Raw genomic sequence first — 22,454 nt, forward strand, 5'->3', positions numbered from 1 at the left:
TCACCTGCCAAAAGGCTTAAACCACCGCCTGTCCAGCCACAATGCAAATTATCGATTTAAATGCCGAAATGACCTGCAGGCAGATGTGGATAAGGATAATAAAAAATAAAAATAACAAGCTGAAAAACAAGGCGCAAACACGAAGCGAAGCGAATCAAAGATACAACAAGGGGAAGTTGCCAAAAAAAAGGAAGATATCAAAAAATATATATACATACATATATGTACATATGTATGTACATATATACTTGTCTTTGGCAGACTCGTGCCTTTTGGAACTACTCGTTCCAGCGGTGGCACGTTCCAGCTGCCTTTTTTATTCTTTTTATTTCCACTTGTGTCCCGTCCCCCCACTTATGCTAATTATTTACTCAGGGGCTAATTATGTGACCAGAGAGAGACCCTGTTTAGGGGGTTAAGCACTCTATATAAAACGGAGGAGAAGAAGAAGCGGCAAAGGACCTGCTGGAATGCACTGGGCAGGATAGGGGTCAAAATCGAGCAATTTTCATGGCAATTTCTGCGTAATTCGCTCTGTCGCATGTCTGGGCGACAAATGCCGGGGAATCTATAAAATAAATAATAAAAATAATGTTGCCTGCGAATGGCAAAAGGGAGGGACGGCATGGGGGAAGGAAGGGCTGCCAGCCACAAGCGTATTCCTGCCACAAAGGTCCTTTGGGCGCAGGGCAACCAGTAACTATATAATTATCGTAATTATTTTAATTGCAACTTCAGCAACAACAACAAAAACGAAGAAAGAAACGCCACAAAAATGATAAATAAAATATTTACGAGTGCAGCATATAAACAGGCAAGGACAATGGACAAAAGACCATGGACGAACAGCTGAGAGACGCAGAGGATAAGTGCATAATGAATGAACATTGAAATAATGCAAAGGGTCAATGGGTTTTGGGGCAGCAATCTAAGATGATACAAAAATGTAGAAAATACAGCCCAAAATATTAAGAAAAAGAAGCGCCAGAGATAGATTATCCTTGCTAGACATGGAACAAAATGAAATTCAGAATTAATAAAGAAAAATCAAAGAAAAAATATCAATTTTATGGGAAGAAATCCAAAGTGAGAATCGAATCGAACAAACAAATGTAAGTCCTTAAAAAAAGTACATTTTATGTTGGAAAAACAATTATAGATCCGTGGAAACGTTTCCATATCCATGACACAAAATTCGATTCCCCCCTCCAAGCAATTCCCAATTCTTGCTTCACATGCTCTACTTTGATTTGCTTATCGAGATACCCAGCAGAGATTTTTTCTTGTTTTTCTTACAGCACACACCCGCTACAAGAACAAAAAATAAGTGCAGATCAACCGGTGATCTGGGGAGAGCGGGAAAAAAACAGAGCAACAATAGATTTTTGACGTCTTGGAAATTGTGTGGAGCTGCAATTTGCTTTGGCCTCCAAGTTCAACTAACATTAAAAAAAACAACAGCAAAAAGAACGCACAAAACAAGTAGTGGAAGAAGAGTGGAAAAAAGTAGAAGTAGCTGAAGCTGCAGCTGAAGCTGAAGCTGAAGCTGAAGAGGCAGGAATGCGATGGGTCTTTGGTCTGCAAAAATTGGCAAAACGAAGTGAAGTCTCCACAGCCTCCAGAGCATCTCCCCCTCTCTCCCTCCCTCTCTGCTAGAATTGCGTGATCTACTGCGTGAGCGTCGTGCGTTTGACTGACTGACAAACTGACGAACTGACACAGCCAAATGCTGAGCACCTTAAGAGCAGAAACTCTGCGACTGCGACCGCGACTGCGGCTGAGATCGAGAAACGAGGAACCGTAGAGAACCCGAGACTGACTTGGGGCCCCATCATCCATCCGTTTTGTTGCGGGAGTTTTCAAAAACGGGCAAAAAGGAAACCAAATTATACACATACGCAGAGGTAGAGGCAGAGTCCAAGGCCCCCCAACTCCTTGCTACACTCCCACTTTGCCCCGCAGCAGCCCGCTGTGGCCACACCAACACAATTGAAATTCCTCTGGCGCAGAAATTGCATTTCACGCTGAAAATGCGTGCTCTGCGTGCAGCAAAAACCAAAGTGCAACGACGATAGGCAGCAGCAGCAGCAGCAGCATACGACTGTAACAGCAACAACAACAACAACATCAGAAGCTGCAGCAGCGGCAAACAAAAAGACTTTGAGTTAGAAGAATACGGAACACAGAATGCTCTACCACAAAGCATTTAAAGACTAAGAAACGATTATAAAGGTATTTAATCGATGCATTTATCGATTGTTAAATTTATGTAAATATATTTTAATGAAAAGTAGTAGAGATTAATTACCATAAATAAACCAAACCATGTCCTATATAACCATAAACAATTTAACGATCTAACAATAAAAGCGGTCCAAATGGATCAGTGATATCGATTGTTATGGGAAAATGGTCACTTTAATCGAGGAATATATTAAACGCTAATAGGAAAATCATTGGGAACCTATCAGACTTCACCAGCAGAGGTGCGCTGCCGCATCACGCGTTACCTATACAATCATTTAATCTTTCAGCTTCTTAGATTTGTGAGTTCTCATTAAATATTGAAAAATGCTGAGGAACTTTTAATAATTTGTTTGTTCGTTGAACTATTTTGTAAACCCAAAACAGGCCCACAATGGGGAAAGGGTATGGAAGTCAAGATGCTTGGGATGCTGGAAGCTGGAGGAGTCAGTAGGAGGCTGCCAAGTAGCTTTCGGGGCAAAAGTGTAGGTGCTGCGCTGGCTTCGCTGCTCCAATCTTTCGTGGGTTGCAGCTGGAGCCCCCATTCCGTCATGCCAGAAAATGCCAAAAGCGCAACACTTGCAACACCCAGAGAGAGAAAGAGAGATCTTGAGAGAGAGGAGCAGCAGGGGCACTGATTTCATGTGAACTCTTGTCACGTTCTGTGTTTAGATCTGGGCCCTCTACCTGAAAGATATTATTAGGCCTTAATTTCAGTTTGAATCGAATTGCAAGACAATCCTCATTGCCCATACCCTACGCTGCATGTACGAGTTCGAGGATGAACCAAAACTTAATCTCCTTCACTGCGGATGGACTGTTTGGGGTTTCCTCTCTTATGTTACTTTGTTTTCTGTTTATTTGTTTGCTTTTTATTAATGCATTTTCTGCTTCAACGGCAAGCTAGACATATTTTCACTTCGTTTGGATTTTGTTTATTGATCAAGTCGGAAAAGATCCCCAAGAGGAAGAATAGGGAAAATTTCAATCCATTTTCCAGCTGTTTTGCTTTTATGATTGATCTTCTTGAAGAAGATACTCCACAAATAAATAAATAAAGGAGGAGATGGAGCACTTTTCAAAATAATTTTCTTCAAGACTCATTTCTAATAAAACAAAATAGGAAATACCTGAAATAACTCGAAAATGCATTCCCAAAAATTCCCCAACTGCCCTATAATGCAATTATCTCATGGCCATTGCTGGGGGGGGTGCCAATTAACTCTTGGAATCAATGGATCAATTCAATTTTCATTAGCAAAAGCAAACAAAACGAAAACGAACAAATTATTTTAAATTGATTTATAGCCGCCCCCCGTCCGGTACAACTACAACCTGCCACAGCCCACCCTTTATCACCATTTATTTCCACTCTTTTTTTTTTTTTTTTTTGTAATTTACCAGAGTATTACATTCATTTTTTTTAACCATTGGGTGACGTCAAGTTTTGTCGTCCCTTCCATTTCTCAAGGGTAAATGAAAAATCCATTAATAAATAAAGAGCTGCGACTCACCTGCAACGAGAGAGGGAGAAAGATGGATGGTTAGTAATGCAGAGAGAGAGAGAGAGAGTAGATAGGTGTAGGTTGAAAAAGAATTTCATTAAGTGCACAAACAAACAAACGAAAAAAATGCGAAAAAAACTAAAAGAAAATACAAATAAAATTATAAATAAAAAAGAAAGAAAACAACTAAAAATACGAATAGGGAGTAGGGTAAACTGTCCAGCAAAATGGCGTCCACACACACACACACACAGAGATACGTGTGTGTGTGTGCACACATTGACACTAATAAGCCGCCCGGGTTTTGCGTGTGTCAACTTTTGCACTTTTTGCGCAAATGCAAATTGTGTAAAATACAAAAAAAAATTATAAAAAAAAATGAAAGAAAACATATTTTCACACGACACACACATGCCATGCCATTCCTCCTTGAAAGGCCCCCTCACCACCCCTCTGTACCACTCACTCTACTCAACCCATCCCGCTCTGGCACACACTATACGCTCCAGCGATTCGTTCGGTGCCAAAAGGGAGATGCACATGCAACACATACATTTTTACATATCTACATATGTATGTGTATGTATATGTATCTGTATCTGTATGTATGTATGTATGTGCATAATGCACTTGTGTCTAGGGCTGGGGCTATACTATAACTTCATTCCAATGGCCGCTGCTTTTGGCCCTGTTCTCGTGCCATGGGACGCACATGCACACGCCTACAAATTGATTGCAGAATGTGGAAAATGTGTGTGTGTAGGGTGTGTGTTTGTGTGTGGGGTGTACAGTGTTTAGGGTTTAAGTAGGGTTTGCTGTGGGGTGCAGCAAAATGCAGGTAACACAGCCAGAACTCTCTGTGTGCATATTGAATGTCTAGCAATAGTCCAAATATTTGTTGTACAGCCCCCAGCCCCAATCCACATCCACATCCTCATCCCCAGCAGGCACACACACAACACGCAAAGCCCAAAAAACAAGGCTTACAAAATTACACTGCAACCAAAAAAAAGAGCGCAAAGACACTCGTATTCCTTATTGGTGCAGAAAAGACGTGCTTGAAAATAAGGAGAGGAAACTTCAACGCCCAATTCCACCATCTTTTCGTATTTGTATTCAATCTTATTCGAATTTCCCTGGTGTTTGGACTGCTTGTCTGTGGCAGTTAATTATCTCATTAAAAATTTGTGGTAAATTTCTGAATTTTTCAATACATTAATTCTCGATAAATCGTTCTTTAAGCCATGAGGAAATGCGAAAGTTGTTTGGGTTTTTGGCTTTGGGTGCGAGTTTTCTTTCAGTGTAGGTCAAAGAGTAGGCGTGGTTGGTTTGGGTTTTGCGTGTCTGTGTGGCTAGGCAAGGATGTGGATGGGGCAGGCAGTAGGGGTAGCAGCTCAATTTCAGCTAAGGACAACACAGCAGACCTAGAGAAATACACACTCAGACACACACTCACACTTACACTCCCTGGCTGTGGCTGTGGCTCTTTCTCTTTCCTTTTCCTGTTCCTTTTCTCTTTTGCTTATTGCTATTCCTCCTCTTTCTTTTCTTTGGCTGAAACGCATTTAATGGTCGAACGAATGGTTCCCACCCGCCCCCCGCCAACACGCTCACTGTCGGTGGGGTTGAGAAGAGCACACAAGGGTGGGCTGGCCAGAGGAAGGTAGGTAGGTAGGTAGGTAGGTAGGGGTTGTTCCACACTGCTTGACTGTTCAGCAGAGTCACGCAGCGGCGGTAAGGGTTGCTGCTTGGGCCGCCGCCTACAATGCGTGTGTCTGTGTGTTCGTGTGCGTGTGTGTGTGCGGGATGGCAAATAGTTTGCCAGCGGTGCGAGGGAGAGGCCTTATGCCTACACGTTTAACCCATTGGCTGCCATTTTCAGACTGCCATTTAGCCCATGGACACAAACAAGACCCCCTGCGCCCTCAGCCACCATCACAACAGTTCCCATTGCTAGGAAAGAAATGTCAAAAGTGCTGAGTGGCACCCTCGCTATGAGAAGAGATTTTTCGGAGGGATTTGAGTATTTTCGGGATCATTTGAATAGCATAAAGATAGAAACATTATTGAGAACCCTTTAGGATGGATGTGAGGTAAATGGCTTAAAAACTCAAAGCACTGCCGGAAGTTCGTGGCAGAACACAGATGTAAGACCGAAGTTATTCTGGATAAACCTTTTCGATCTAGATATATAGATATATAGAGTCGCTAGACGCTCCTCAACTTGCCAGTTCTGGTCCTCAATAATTCGAAATTTGTAAGTAATTATTTTATTTTGCTTCGATGTTTCTTTGCTTTTTCTCTTTCGCTCTGTGATGTTTATTCCTCATGGCCTGATCCTCTTTTGAATGCATTCGATGTGTGGCGCACGCGCAAAACGTGTTAGAACTTATTAGAGTGAGAGTAAGACAGGGAGGGGAAGAGAGAGATGAGCAAACAGAGAGAGAGAGAGAGAAACCGCAGGCGAATAATCGTCGCAAGCACATGTTCAAGGTTAAGCTCAAAGCTCGCTCAAGTGTGCAAACAAAAACACACACAAACACACACGCCACAGCTCTGCGGAACAATGAGAGTTGGAACAAACGCAGAGTAAGATAAGGAGAGAGAGAGAGAGAGAGAGAGGCGCAGCTGTTCGCGGAACAATGGATCTGCACACATCGATCGCATCGATTGCATTTACTCGATCGATTTGATTGAGTTAACTTCAAACGAAACCGCACACGAAATTTAACTAAAAGTTGGGACTACATTCAACACTGAAAGACTAAACACAAAGCTGCATACCCCAATAGCTGGCATTTTACAACACTGCCTGACAGCATTGTGGTTTCCCACACGAAGTAGTCCCCTGATTTCATTTCATTTGCCACTCCATTGACTTACCATTTTTGTTCAGAGTTCTCACAGTCCTATTCCTACACACAAAAAGGTTAAACAAAATTTCCGTTTCTGTATCATTAAAATCTCAGTGTGAAGCAATGCAAAAAGAAGAGCAGCAGCGGCAGCAGCCGAGTGAGAAAGTGGAGCCGCCGAATCAGTGCCAGTCACTGCCAGAGAATGAGAAGAAAGACCAAAGGGCGCTACTGATCAAGGCACTCGGGCGTTTCCGACCGGAGGATGCAACTCCCCTGCAGTTCTACAACTGTGTCCGGGAGGCGTGCATTATGCACAACTGCAGCATTGATGAGGGCCTGGAACGGGCGGTCATTCATTGGCCTAAACTTAGCACAAGACAGCGGAATCTCTACGATTCGGTATGTCCTGTGGTACGAATATCGTAGTAATTCGAATCTCTATTTTCCCTCCTTTTCCCTAGCAACGGCATGCGGAGCTGCCCATTCCCGTGCCGCGTCACCTTGTCTACCGCGCCTTTGAAAAGGAGCGAAACGGTCTATGGACATTGGGACGCTCCGCGGCATCCACCAATGGCTCGACCACGTACACGGTGGAGGCATACAAGCCAACGCCGAAGCCCAGCAAACTCCGAGCTCTGCTGAACGCCAAGAAGCCCAAGTACGACAATATGCGTACTCTGTCGCCCAAGAGTGCCGCCACCCAGAGTCTACCGTCGCAAAATGTGCGAGTGTCACCGGCTTCTGGTCGAAGGATACGCACTCTGATGCCGCCACCACAGCTACCGATGTCAGTGGCAAACGTTCAGGTCAGTGGATCGAATGCAGCCATACGACGCATCTTGTCGACGGTTAGCATCGCGCAGAAGACACTGAGAAAACGCAGGCGCTTGAAGAAAATAACACACAAAAGTGGAACAGCGATAACCCCCAAACGTTGGAGTATATCCAGTTCGGGCACAAGATCCCGAAAGGGCTCCGGGAGTGGCAGTGGCAGCATTGCCAACAAAACTACTGAAAAATCTTCCGTGAAGAGCAAGAGAAAGCCAAAATCGAAGAAAACTGTCAAGAAATCGATCAAAACCGATCAAAAGTCAAGTGTGAAAACCAATTGGCAACTGGCCATCGGTGGTGTTAGGCAACATCTGAAAAAGAAAACCCTTTGAGCCCATATAAGGTTTGATTTCACCTCTGTGATGGATGTTACACTTTTTATCTAATGTTTCAAATGAAATTTAACAATAATATTGCCAAATATGTAGATACATATTGCCCTTCCAAATTGATTGTCCAAAAACCAGCATAATTGTACAAGGAACCAAAGTAAATATCACAAAAAGCACAAAAGAAATTGTAGAGACAGCTTCAATCTAATTAGAGATTTAAGAACGGATTTGAAAAGACTTTAAAAAATTGTAAAGTGTTTTCCAATTTTAAAATTTGTATAAGTTTTGGCTGTTAATATGTGGAATTTATTGATGTTATATTATGAATTAATACTATTACAAATTGTCAAGGAAAATAATTCAGAACTCTAAAAATAAACTGAAGACTTTAGAAATATTTCACTTTGCATTCAAAATATCATTTTTGTATTTAAAAAAAACCCAATTCATTTGAAAATCTGCGAAAACAGTTCAAAAATATTCCTCGAAACTGTCGATAAATAAACTTAAGAGAAGCCCTTTTTTTGTTTGCTTGATTTTTTATCCAGTTAATCTCGTTATTTATTTTTTTTTTTGAGTGATTCTGTTGGGGCTGCCCTTTTCCAACTGGGGGGAAGAGAGTAGGCACAGAAATCGTTCTGATGAACCGTTAGTTAATGCACCAACAACAAGTACAACCACAATGCCACAACTACAACAATACAAAGCAAATAAACATTAGCGAACACACACACACACACACACACACACACAGAAACAGCAAAAGCCACACGCAGAAAAGCCGAAAAAAGATAAATGAAATCAGCAAAAAAAAAGGCAAAAAATATTAACTCATGCTTTGGGTGTCGCATCAATTGATACCCTTACAGAGCCAATACAATCAATGATTGACTTGCGAGAGATCAAACATGATCAGCATTTACCTTAAAGATTTATGTGGATCTAACAGCAATAAATAATATTAAACCTGACACAAGACAAATAAACATTTTCTGAATTGGCTAAATGCAATTTAGCTGTAATTTACTTGCCGTTTTTAGCACATAAATTTGAGGCACAATCATTCCCATCTTTCCTAGGGTATACAAATTCGCAAAAAAAAGAAAGAAGAATTCGCAAAAATAGTGTGACACGCAGCAGAGCAGCGACGATGTCGATGTCGATGTCGACGCGAGCGTCAGCAGCGGCAGTTGAGCATTTGACCTAAATTCTGTGGACAGAGACTTCTTCCTCTCTACTTCTCTCCGTCTCCCACTACGTCATGTTCTTATTTCTTTTGCTTCTTTTACTGATTCCTAACGCGCTTTTGTGCGTTTGCCCCCAAAGACAAACACACAAACACACAGCAGCACACAAAATTTGCTAATTTCGCAAATGAAAAAGCAGAAAAGGCAGAAGCAGAAACAGAAAACACACACAAAAACACATTTCAATTCCCGCATAGAGCACAGAACGAAGCAGAAGAAAACCAAAAGAAAGAAACAAAAAAGCAACAGCCTGAAACAACTGTACACAAAAAGCAAAAGTCAACCCGGCAGTGGAATGGAATGCCTCTTCGGGCAGCATTATTTTTGCTGTTGCTGTGTTTTCTGCCTATGTGACGATCGTTGTGAGTTTTTTGTTTTCTTATTGTTTTGGCGAATTCTACAACAAAGATTTCTCTATTGGGGGTATGTAGCCTTTTTTTTTTAATTTATGCGAACATTTTCGTATTCTACCTGTTCTGTGGTGGGATTTAAATGCGACCCAAAAGGATTCGGTTTCATGCATAGTTCTTTAAGGCAACTAATTAGTTGTATTTGGATAGATCTCCCGATAGTTCTTGTGAAGGAATCGAATCCGAACTTAACAAGGAATTTTCTATATTATTTTGCGTATCGCATTGCAATTTTATCATTCTGGGATATTCTGGAATTAAATTCAAATGGCAAATTTGAAACGCTTCCGTTTTGTTTTGCCCACAAAAATATAATATTGCCCAATAAAATTTTTACATCGTTGCCTCCTTTGAAATCCCCGTAACTTATATAATTATTAGCTAACGCATTATCCTGGTGTTCTTAAAAAAGTTTTGTATGATCTTTGTCTAATCTTTTTGCCTTTCTTAATGTTCCATTAATGTTTTCCATTCATTTTACTTCAAGGATTGTTCGTGTCTCTCTCCCACTCTCTCTCTCTCTTGCCCTTTCTGCATAATTTCTTAAAAACTTTCTGTAGCTAAAAATCTGATAAAACTTCTTTTGGCACCCCAAACACCCATGCCCCCTGCCACCATCAGCTTAATCACCTACTGCCTTTGCCAGTGCCACTCATCTTTTCTTTAATTTTATTTTATTTTCTTTGCTAATTCAATTCGTTGCTGCTGCTGCGTGCTTTGAGTCATCCATTGGCAGCGTTACCTCCATTTCGTTTCTATCTGTATCTGTATCTTTTCCTTTTATTTTCTTCTAAATTTATAGCCGCTTACGCACAGGAAAAACTTTCAGTTTTGGTGCAGCGTCATTGCCCGACGTCAGGGCGCCTTCGACTTGCTTTGGTCTCTTTTTCCGTCATTGCAAATTGACTTCTAACTTTTTTGTTTTCTGTACATATATTGGAGTATATGAATATATACATATATTTATAGATCTGAGAACCTTTGCTAAAACCCAAATTGAAGGCAATTAATTCTTGGTTAAATATGGGTTTTGTTTTCAACAGAAATAGTCCTTAAGTGGAGGGCTAATAGATAGCTACATACAGTCTACAGTTATGTGGCCACCTCTAGAGTGAATTATCTGTGTATCTGCACATCTGTCCGTGCCATGTATCAATTGTTTCGACCCAATCGCATGAATCTCTCTCTCTCTCTTTCTATGCACATTTCCGCGCGGCGCTAACTATCGAAAAGCTGCTGCTAAACTTAGTAGCATTAACCAGCTTAATCCCTAACCCTGTCCCTCCTCATCGCTGCCCTTCTACCCGTTTATTGTTTTTTGGCTTTTCTTTTTGTATTTTTGTGTGTTTGGGTGCTGCCTGCCTCTGACTTTTGTTGTGTGTTGTCAAGCTGCTGTCTGCTGTCTGCTGTCCGCTGAGCAAAAGTACAGCGCCGATTACGCAATGCGTTCGGTTGTGTTTCGCACTCAGATACAGCTACAGATACAGATAGATAGAGAGGGACAGAGAGACAGCAACAGCAGCGGCAGCGGCAGCAGCAACAACAAAAGTTTTTGTTTCGTTTCCGCGATCAACGCGCGACGCTCGCGAAAAAAAGCTCACACACACAGACACACAGAAATTCGCAACAAAAAAAAGAGTATCTTGTGCGTGCGACCCAATTGGAAATTTGGCATACATAGAAAACGAAAGAGTGGGAGAGGGAGAGGTGGTGAGTGACGTAGAGAAGAGCGGGCGGGCGAGAGAGGAACCCAGAGACACAGCTGCTTGCGATGGGGCACACAACAGTTAGGCAGCGAATCATACATACACACACACACAACACACAGTGTATTAGTGTGTGCGAAATAATACTCTAACCATGGGGCCAGCAGGGCAGTTAGACTTTGCTATGGTCTTTGCAACATTTATGGAGATATCGAAATCAAAGAAATTCCTTAAATCTTGAATTATTTGAATATATTCCGCAGCGAGATGTGAACTGCCGCAAGACGCGTGACACTTCAGTTTTTTAAATTTAAATGTAAATTAAAGCATTTAATAATCCTCAATGCGCGTGGATAATTTTTTAAATGGTTTTGAAGTTTCTTCCCCAAACTTATTTCCATAAAGAAATTAAGACAAAAAAAACATAGCAAAAACCATACGTATGTACATCAGTACATAATGTAGATGTATGTGTATGTATTTATTCATTGCTCATTTTTTAGGTTTTGTGGCCTCCCCCCGCATCTGTGGGCCTGACCTTTGGCTTGACCGTGGGCGTGAATTGCGAATAGTTGCGAAAACCCAGAGACGAAATGGCACACAAAAATTGTTTCTAGCGGGCCCTGCTGGTTGTGGTGTCGCACAGCTGAAATTCAATGCTATCTACACAGATACGCACATTCACGCGCAATCTACACGCACACGCACACGCACACACACACACACTGGCGGCACCGAGTAAATTAGTTCAGTAGGTGCGTTGCCATTGTTCCCTGTTGTTGTTCTTGTGTTTAATTTTAGCTGAACGCAAAATATTTCTCAACAGTTTGCGAGAGTGAAACATAGAGAGAGGAGTGAGAGAGGGATGGCAGAGGGGCGCCAGCGGTGGACAGAGGGAACTATAAAAATTCGCACATATCTGTCCTTGACACACATTGCGTATACGCAATATACGCAGCCGGCTTTCGGCGGCCCCCGGCTCGTTCCGGCTCTTCCATGTTGATTTTTTATTATATTTCTTTTTTTTTTGCGTGTGTTTTGTTTATGAGTGCGTGCGAATTTTTTTTGCACATTTTGTTTGCCATTTTTTTGCTTCTGCGTCTGACCTACATACGAAATCTAACAGATACAGATAACATATGTTCCCCCCACACCGACATGGCATATATTTCGTTTTGGCAAAATACGGAAGACAATTTTCGCATCCATGGGAAATCCATGGCGACTATGGAAATGTAAGGAAAAGCTGTCATTGATTAATGATTGCATCTCGCATTGCAATTTTCTCTCGGTGTTGTAATGCCAAAAAGCCAAAAGGTCTTCTTGGACAGCTGGCTGACAGCAGCAAACGATACTTTTTCGTGCGATTTCCGAATGTCAAAAGTGAGTCAGAAAATCCGAAAATTCCTGAACCTTGATCTTCTGAACTAAATCTAAAAAGTATATTGGGATAAGTGTTCTTTGAGTGCGAATCAAATTGAGAGATCATTTCCGGGTTCATCATTTTCCTATTGTTTTAGTTTGGATTTGTTGCATTTTTTTTTGCGAATTTCTTTAAATGTTTTATGCACTGAAACGCTGCGTACGTGCTTGTCTCTCTTCTGTTTCGTGGCTGCGATAACACAAAAAAAGCCAATCATAAATGTGCAAATGTATAAAAGTTTTTTTTTTGTATTGAATTTTTAGAAAATTCTAGGGCCATAATTTGGTATTCTGAAATACGTTTACATTGACAGAAATTCTGAACTATTTCTTCTTAAGTTTTCTTCTTTGCTACATTTTGGTACCAATAATACGCTTAATAACTCTTTCTTTATGGAATTGCTCTGAGTGATGAATATCTAAGTTCAAATGTCGCTAAAGCTATAGATTTTGGTTTTCTTGGCCATGTTTCTTGGGGAATTTCGAATTAAAAATATTTCTATGTACAGCTATGTATGTACATATGTATGTATGTACTTATGTATTTACATATGTATCTACATACTTATGTACGTATCTTTGTTCGTAATTATGTACTTAGACATATCCCCTGCCCGAAACGAAAATGTCAAGTGTGACTGATAAACGAAACAAGCGTGAAAAAAAAGCGCTTGCTTCTATCCATATTTTTTTTTTGCTTGGTGTTTGCCAAACATATGCGAAATTGCGTAAGCAAACGGCAGACGAAGCGAACGGCAAGCGGTAAGCGTGCGAGCGAGCGAGCGATTAGAAGACTGTGAGCGTGCGAGCGAGCAAGCAAGCGATTAGAAGAATGACACGGTGAGAGAGAGAGAGAGAGCGAACACGTACACCCGTACGCAGCGCAACAAGAGAGCCGAAGACGCAGCGCGGCGTGAACAAGAGAATTTGCAAAAATATCGCAAAAACACAAACACACACACAGAGCCAGAGACGCACACACGTCGCTCACGGCGGCGGCCGCCGCAATTCAACTTGACTTTGAAAAATGTTGACAGAGAGAGCGACAGAGATGGAGACGAGACGGAGACCGTGAGCGAGAGCAGGCCAAGGCTTAATTTTTGGCAACATTGCCTTTGCGTTTGCGTTTGCCGTTTGCCTTTGGCTATGTATTTGCTTTTGTTGTCTTTTCGATGCGTGAGCCCGCACGCTACGCACTTTTTTGATGTGCGTGTGTGTGATTTGCGAATTTCTCAGCTGTGTTTTGTGTTGTTGCTGGAAGAGAGAACGTTGCCCGCCGCCAGCAGAGTTCATTGACTTTTTGCGAAATTTGTGCGTGCCTCTGCCTCTTTTTTTTTTTGCATGGTTTTGAGGCCTATTGAAGTGCTGCGCTGTCGCTGTCGCCGACGTTTTCTCTATGGCTCTGTCTCTGTCTGGCTGGCTGGCCTGAGCCATTTTAGTGCGTGTCGTTGATCTCTTTCATAGTTTTTTTGGCCGCCGCCTCGGGGTTCATTGAACCTTTTCCGATTTTTTGGCTCTTTTTATTTGCACGGCACAAAAGTTCAATAGACTCGCGAATTTGTGTTAGGCCTCTCTGCCTCACAGAATAATTTTATTAATCATTTGATGTTTTCCTTTTTCCCCCCTTTATTTTTAGGGTGTAACTTTTTGCGAAATTAATTAACGGGATGGGCTAATGTTGCTGGTAAATAATCTAAAAATTAATAAAGCCAAGCAGTTTAATCTGATGTGTATTTATTTCAGTCTTTAAATATATGTTTGGGGAATAATGTAGCTTAAAATATCATGAAAAATGTATACCTGACTTAGCTATTGCCTATTCCCATTTTTTGGCTACATTATAAGTCATTGACTCTGCTTGGAAGCAGCACAAAGTCCTTCAAGTAGTAAAACTTTCATCTACTCTCACCAGAAAAGCAAATTAAAAGTATTTTTATATTGTTTTTCCCCTGTCTGATGGGGATTATCTGTTTGAACTCTGCTCGGAAAATGTTTATCGGTTTTAGCAGAGATATTTGATAAATTTAAGTGCCACAATTTGGCTCCAAAATGGCAAAAGACTATTCTTTAAACAATTTCTTAAACAATCTGGCGATTTTTAGATCTAAAATATAAAGGGGCAGCGCACATAAACTCGATTATTTATAGCTTATAAATAAGAAAATATTTTATCTGTACAACTTTTACTTTCGTGCCCGTGGGTTTGACTCTTTTTCTTTAGCTCCTCTGCCGCTCTCCAGCTCCTTTGATGATTGAAAAATAACGCCCGCATTCGCATTCAACAATCGATCTTTCACGCCTCTGCTCCCCCTCCTTCTACTCCTCCTCCGCGTAATCCTCATCCTTCACCGTTCCCCTCCACGACGCCCTTTCTAATGCCGACTCCAACATTTATGTGGTATCTTTCACTCTCTTTCTCCAACACAGAGATCATTCGCTTGGCTATTTGTGAGAGTTGCCATCATTTTTCAACGCTTCAGAGTCGTGAGGGGGTGGCATGCGCATTCCTCCCCTCCCCTATCCACTAGCCACATCCCCAGAGGGGTGTTGCTTAGGTGAGGGCATTATTTATGCCAAATTTATGCATTTTTTTCTCCTTTATTTTTATGTTCATTCCGAGGCGGCGGCGGCTTCTTCGTCTGTTGCTGTTTTCTGTCTCAACTTTCGAAAGTTCTCTTTTAGCTTTTTTTTTTGGTTGCCACCATTTTGGCCCAAAGTCATGGGAACACACATTTTGCAATGGTCAAAACGAAGAAGAAGTGGTCGCTGGTGCCGCTTTTTTTTTGCTGATTCTCTCTCCATCTCTCTGGCGGTGAAATTCAGTTTCTAATTGCCGCCAAAAAGCATTTTGTCTAAAGCTGGTGACATGGACAAAAAGGTCAAGCCTTTCTTTCACAAAACTTCACCGCAAAGCAAAAAAAACAGCGCACACAAATTAACAGATTATTTGAATAAAAGATCAACTTTTCTCGTGTTTCACAGGAAAGTTTCGGCTTCGGGAAGTTCAGACATAAAATCAATTTAAATAAAAACACTTTTTACAGCTTATCCAACACTGTAATACAATCCATGCAATCTCAAAAGGTTTCATATTTTGGGGATGTTATTATACCATTTTTTTTTGAGTACTGCATCCCTCAATCTCTCTAAATTACAAATATTTCTATGATTTACCCAAAAAGTGTGTTCCAAAATTCGTATCCACAGACAAACAAATATTCCCAAGCGTTGAAGTGGCTTCTCCTTCGCTTGGCTTGCTTTCGTATGTTCCACAATTTCTAAAACCAAAAAACAAACCGGATTGTTCATGTGAACTCTTTTTTTGTTTTGGTTTATTTTATTTGCTTTATTTTATTTTTTGCTGAGCTCTTCCAAACGCAAATCAAATGGCATAAAATAAGAAGAGCTCCGGCAGCCACAAAGCCACAAAGAAAGAAACAAAAAATTGTCACCCAAAAAAGAAACCCTAACGGGGGTTTCGACAAAAAAACACATTTACCCCTTTGTACAGGGTATAATGCATTTCATCAAAGTTTTGGAAACGAAACATAAGCAAGTTTAGTTGCGTATTTCTATTTGGTTGTTTTGTGAGTTAAGTTTTTAAGAAAAATAAATTGAAACAAAATGTTTCGCGCGTTATGCAGAAGTGCCACTCGGCTGGTTGTTCCTTTTTCTTTCTTTTAGAAACAAACTTCAACTTAAACGTTATGCAGCAGTAGACACTCGGCCTGTTTTGGATTCTTATTTTTATTCTAAAAATCGATCTGTGGGGGGGCAGTGTATGCCTTCGAAGCGTAAGGCCTTTCCATTCCATGACAAATAATAGACGGGACGATGCTCTAATATGTGTGTGTGTGCGTGCTCATCATTTGAAAATTATTATGTAACGTGGAAGCGTAATTAAAACAACAAACAAACGAATGAGCGTACGAGCGTACGAGCGAGCAGCAGGCAGTAGATACAGATACAACAGACATTTACAGATACAGATACAATGGCTAACTGAATTAACCTTGTTCTATGTGTGTGCCCCAATGGACGGAAATCGCACACACAGTACAGAGATACGAGATACTTTTTGTATCTTTATTTGTATCTTGTGGGGTCCTTGGCTATAATTAATCCACAATTACACACAAACACAGACAAGCACACACACTCAGCAGAGAACTGCTGCGAACACGCAAACTTTAGCTGCAAACTGTACAGCCAAAAACAACGATCAGATATAACCATTTTATATGTATATACGATATATGTACATACATATGTATGTATGTATGTGTATGTACTTGTATGTACAGCAAATGTTTCTTTTTTCTTTTGGTTAAACAAAAAATAAAATGCAACTCCATCCAAAATGCTAATTGCCAATGGGTCAGAGACTTGCACTGGACTGGGTGCTGGCTGGCACTTGCATGTCAACATTTTCCAACAGCAAGCAGTGCAGTGCAGTGCAGTTCCACCAATATTTGTTGTTGTTGTACCTTTAGCCATTAGCTGAAAACTCAGTCACACAATGTGTCACGCTGCACCCAAAAAGCAATGCACCGCACACCGCACACCTTCTGCTAACACGCATACGCAATGGTGTGGCAAATCAGGGAAAATGTACTGGAGGTGCAGCGAAGTTAAGAGGTAGAGGGTGTAGCGAGAGGCTTGGGGCAATAAAAAATCACAGCTCTCTGGGCTTTAAGGTTTTTAGTTTTTAGTTTTCCTTTTCATTTTGGTTGCCTAATGTTTTCCCCAGTTTCGTACACCTGCTGCAAAATGCGGGCACGAGAGAGTTTGATTTAAAGTTTTCCAAGAGAAGTATTTAAAGCAACAAAAATAGAAATATAAATCACGATAAAAAGAATGGGAAGAAGGTCAAAATATATTGATGTATGGATAATTATGGAGAAAGTTTCATATTTCAAAATATTTTTAAAATATTTATGTTGAGAACATTTCCTGAGGATTCAGTTTTGGAGCCAATTCCAATGAAAATAATCCATAAACTTCATGTTGAAGTTTATAATCATTTATGCTATTAATTTATAATTATGGAGAAACGATTTATGTTTCCATGCATTCTCCCTGCTTTACTGCTAAGCCACTCTGGGGGGCGAAAGAGACAAAGTATCTCTCAAGTATTCTAGAAATCGTACGCATTGCCAAAGCCAAAATTGCGCAAGTCGCTCTCTGCCTGCATGGATTACGAATATTTCTACTTCCTACCAGCACCCCTAGCTCTTTTCTTATTGTCGCTATTCAGTCGCTCGCCGGGTGTTATGCATTATAATTGTACAACAACAGGCGGCGGCTGTCAGATAAAAGGCAATAGCCAAGCCAGCAGCCACACAGCGAAATAATAAAATAAAGCAACAAGAAAACAAGAAAAACGCAAGCGAAGAAGCAGAAGAAGAAAACAAAAAATTGAACAACGCAAACTGAGAAATGCGCAATAATTGATGCACGCAAAATGCGATTTGGCCGCTGCCCCTCCCCACCGCCTCCATCCGCAAGCAAATAAGTGGGCGCCACGTGGGTGCAAGACGCACTGAGGGAGGGCTAACGAGGGGATGGGTGGGAGCGTTGCATATAATTGCGTTATAGTTTGTAGTTGTTGCAATGCCACAGCGATAACACACACGAAAGCGCACAACAATTACAAGGGAAGGAGTTTGTTCGTTGTTATTGTTTTTGGTTTTGGTTTTGGTTTTTAGGGTGACCCTGCCCCACACGAGGCCTTGCATGCGCAAGCTCTCACTGCGTCTCTCTTGATTTGGGATTTGCATTTGTTGCATTCTCTTAAGTTATTTTGTTGTCTGCTCGCCTATTAATCACTTCCGCCAAAAGCAGGCCCTCTCTCTCTCTCTCTCTCCCAGCGTAGCTTAGCAGCAGTCAAGGGTAAAGCGTGGCACCTCCAACCCCTAATCATCTAACTTTTGTACGCATTTAGAATTGATTGAACTTTGACGCGGCGAAATGCTTTCAATTAGCAGCAAATCAATCAAGTGGTGACCCACCGCATGGTGACCCTGAAAACGTTTGAGCTCGGGGAGAATTGTATTAAGATATGGCAAACAGATGCCCGAAGGAAGGTGAAGAGTAATATGACTTCAACGTACAATCTCTAGACTTCTGCTAAGCCACTCTGAGAGAGAGAGAGAGAGACAGCGCTTAATAATCCACAGAAAGACGAGCACAAGCGAGTGCTCAACCAGAGCTCTATTTATCGCTTGGCCTGTGGTGCCATAATCTCTTGCATGTACGTACGTACGTACGTACGACCCAGCAGATGATTGGGGCGCCACATGCGTTACAAATTGCACGTTGCAACGTCGTGAGCATTTCAGTATTTCTTTGCTTAGCTGAGCACGCATTTTCGATAAAAAAAACATACAGAAAATATAGCAGGAATTACATAAAAAAAAGAACAACAACAAAAAAAACCCATGAATGCAACGCCGCCGCCGCCGCGTGCGTTGTGATATTTGAACGGAGAGAGAGCGTATTAAAAGTTTAACACGCAAACACGCGGTGGCGTATGCGTAATAAACACACACACTCGCACACAGGAAAACTAGAGCAAAAATGAATGCGGAAAATATGCATAAATATGCATAAGAAAATAGCGGAAAATGCTGAGCAAAAATTAGCATCTCTTAAGCAGACCAATTCGATGAACAACAATTAGATGTTTCTGTGTATGATTTTCCAGAGAACTTTCAAAACAATTCCCAACCCAATTCCAGTCCATTCTAGCGACAATCAACTACCAAATGCAACTTTATTTGCCCCTTAAAATTCTATAGAATTTCTACTGCTACTTCTAGCGCTTCTTTTTTGTTTTGTTTTCTGTTGCTTGGTTTAGGCCAAGTCATGATAGCGGTTCCATGCCACAGAATTGAGCGTGCGAAACTAGAAACTGGCCGAAACGAACGATGCAAGCAGCAGTGCTGCTGCAAGCCACCAAGTGCTACCAGTATTGAGTTTCATCTCAAAAACACTTCAACTCCAGACAGATATCTGGCTGTCAACGCTGCAGGGAAAGACAGAGAGTCTGAGTTGCTCGCCCGTGAGTCTCTGAGAAGCAGGAAAAGCCGAATTGAGGTAAAGTAAAATTGATTTGTCACGTTGCCGCATAAATTGCACATAATTATGTAAGCTGTGTAACTGTGTTTTTTTTTTGTGTTGTTGCACTTTTCTGTACATGCATCGTCGTTGCATTTCACTTTGCCAACTGGCACTTCTCTCTCTCACGCGCTCTCTCTCTCTCTTTTCTTTCTTCACATTCAATCAATAGAAATAGCCTTTGCCTTTTGCCTTTGTTTCTCTGTCTCTGGCTCTGTACTATTTTTGTGTTGTTTTATGCCATTTCATTGAATGGGCCTTCATTTTTGTCATACGGGGTGCCAAGTGCTTCCATTAATTACCCTGGGAACTGGGAGATGGATGGAGATATCCAAACCAGACATAGGAACAACAGTTAATAGAAGAAAACGGTTTCTTCTTGACAGCGAGTCATTCAGCTAAGCCACGCTGGGAGAGAGCAACAGCTGGAAGGTAGCACGTGAGTCTCTATTGAAAATTCATTTAGAATGTTCTTTTGTTCTTCTAAAATTTGAGGTTTGTTTAAGTGTTTTTCCTTTCTATTTCTTGAATTTATTACCTACAAAACTTTTAGAATTTTGTAACAATTGAGCCAAAAATAATAATAATTGCCAAACAACTAACAAATATTAATAATAGTATTAATCATAGCCTGGATTATCTTCGGAGGGCGCCGAAAGGGTGTTGCGCAGTATCTCGTAGGCCTCTCGGATGGGAAGCCAATTTTCGTGGGCCTTCGCCTTGTCAGTCAGCTGTTGCCTGTCGGGATGATATTTTTTGGCCAATTGACGAAAGGCGGCTGTAATTTCCGCCCTTGTGGCGACATCCGTTAGGCCGAGCGCTTGATAATATTTTCTCAGCTTTGCCCTGGCTTTTTGCTCTTCTGTGCCGAAGAATCCGTGCTGGCTGAACACCCCAAAGATCTTGTGGAGTCTGGTCTTGAGATTGCTCTTCAAATGGCTTAAGACACTGGGGGGACGAGGGGAAGCAGACATATTATCCAGTGTGACCCACGAAGCAGCCACACATAAGCCAAGGACGAGTATAAGTAGGAATCGGAAGTGTTTGCTCAGCGTTTGATGGCGTACCGGACGACGGCGCCATTTCATCGAAAACCAATTAAAAGCCATGGCCGATATTGTAGCGATCACAATCAAGGCATAGAACACGTTCAGCATGAAATATACCAAAAAATAGGCACAATATGCGCCGAAAAGGCAATGCAATATACAGCCCTTCTGGCGTCCAATGTTGCCCACCAACCAAATGGCCAGGGACACGGCACACGGCACAAGCCAGCTCAGCCAGTGGGCTCTACTCTGTAGATAGTGCGTGGCGGCCCAGTCGAACATCGATCCAAACAGAAAGCCCATTAGAATTTGCCCCAAAAAGCGACGCAAACTGTAAGGCGGCGAGGGGGTAGCCTCTTGATTAGCCCGATGCACCGGACCGTAATGGCGGCGAGCAGCATCATTGACAGCCGTCACGTACTCCGGCAAGAGTAGCAGATCCGTTAGCAAAGCAAGAAAAATATATCCACATGGTATGGCCTGATGCAAGAGTATAAACAGCAAGGCTGCAGCATGACACTCGCGTCCCAAATAGAGATGATGCCAGGCAATGAGACCACCAACTAGCCAGCGAATGTAAACGCTCAGAAGTGATTTCTCTGATTCCTCATTGTCAATCGTCCGTTCCTCCCATTCATTTACTGGCGGCTGCGTCCTATTGCTTGTATTCATGTTTGAAGCGCCAGTAGGAAGCCATCCTGTAGCCATCGTGAAATAAATGCAGCGTTTTTGGTTTTAAATCTTTACTTTTTGTGGGAGAAGTTTTGTTCTGTTTTAATTTCACAACTGAGAATGGAACTCAAAGGAACAGCTGTCTAGATCGAATTTCCATAGAAAAAGAACATATATAGAAATTAAGCTGTAGTATGAAGCTAAGCCACTCTGGCATAGAGAAATAATCAACACAAAATACGAGCACAATCGAGTGCGTCGCGTCCTGCGTTGCATTTTGCCCACCCCGGAACAAACTAGACGCCGTTTCATCCAAATTACTCCATCAAAAACCCTTTCTTTTTTTTTTAGCAAACCCACAAAGCCCATTAAAAAAAAAGAATGCTAAAATTATTTGCACAATTTTTGGTTTGTTTGTTTGCTTTTTTTTTCTTTTGGTGATTTGTGATTTTTGAAGGCCAAGGTCGCCGCACTGCATATGGGATCATAATGAGCAGAGAAGACCAAAGAGAGAGAGAGAGAGAGAAGCCAAAAGCTGTTGTTGTTGTTGTTGTTGTTGCTGTGGTTTTTGGGTTGGGTTTTCGGCGTTGATCGAAGCGGAAGTAAAGCGACGTCGGTCTGCGCCTCAACAATGGGGTAAGTGACTGAAAAAAAAAGCAACAAGAAAAGATCGTACCAAACAAAATAAACCACAGAAACACACAACAACAAAAAAGAAGAGATCTGTGTGTGTGTGTGTGTTTGCTGTCAAACAATTGTTTGTTTGTGTGTACCCAAACATGGCGCTCTATCTGTCTGAAGGTTTCTGTTGGTTTTTTTTTTGCAGTTTTTTAAATTGAATTTTTTTTTGCACAATTGCGAAATTGTTTTAATTAGCCCAAAAACCTCTCCGTGTGCCGCTTTGTACGCTCTCTATGCGTTAATTGCAGTTTCCAAAATTAGCTAAAAAGAAGAAAAGGAAAAAAAAAAAACAGCAAATACAGTCACATGGCCGTCATCGTCATCAGTCTGTCATGTTTCATGGCTGTCAAAGCACTCGTCGTTGTTGTTGGTTTTTTTTGT

At 41.5% G+C, this 22,454-nt stretch overlaps 3 protein-coding genes across 3 annotated transcripts in view; 1 reads left to right on the plus strand and 2 right to left on the minus strand.

Moving 5' to 3' along the window:
* LOC117890075 (platelet binding protein GspB) overlaps nucleotides 1-22,454 on the minus strand; it is a 124,435-nt gene that overhangs the window by 101,377 nt on the left and 604 nt on the right. The window lies entirely within an intron of this gene.
* Nucleotides 6,630-7,794, plus strand: LOC117890031. Its single transcript, XM_034794651.1, has 2 exons — nucleotides 6,630-7,003; nucleotides 7,066-7,794. Exons 1-2 carry the CDS (start codon nucleotides 6,728-6,730, stop codon nucleotides 7,765-7,767), a joined length of 978 nt encoding a protein of 325 aa, XP_034650542.1. The 5' UTR covers nucleotides 6,630-6,727; the 3' UTR covers nucleotides 7,768-7,794.
* Nucleotides 20,292-21,392, minus strand: LOC117893674 (dnaJ homolog subfamily C member 22-like). The gene has a single exon (XM_034800366.1). It carries the CDS (start codon nucleotides 21,390-21,392, stop codon nucleotides 20,292-20,294), a length of 1,101 nt encoding a protein of 366 aa, XP_034656257.1.

This window comes from Drosophila subobscura, chromosome A, assembly GCF_008121235.1.
Source record: "Drosophila subobscura isolate 14011-0131.10 chromosome A, UCBerk_Dsub_1.0, whole genome shotgun sequence".
Lineage (NCBI taxonomy): Eukaryota > Metazoa > Arthropoda > Insecta > Diptera > Drosophilidae > Drosophila > Drosophila subobscura.

What these genes read in the sequence shown, in the direction of transcription:
- LOC117890031 (XM_034794651.1), top strand. Translation starts at nt 6,728, where the DNA reads ATGCAAAAAGAAGAGCAGCAGCGGCAGCAGCCGAGTGAGAAAGTGGAG. An exon ending in AGCGGAATCTCTACGATTCG is followed by an intron (nt 7,004 to 7,065) that starts GTATGTCCTGTG and finishes CCTTTTCCCTAG; the next exon opens with CAACGGCATGCGGAGCTGCC.
- LOC117893674 (XM_034800366.1), bottom strand. Translation starts at nt 21,392, where the DNA reads ATGAATACAAGCAATAGGACGCAGCCGCCAGTAAATGAATGGGAGGAA.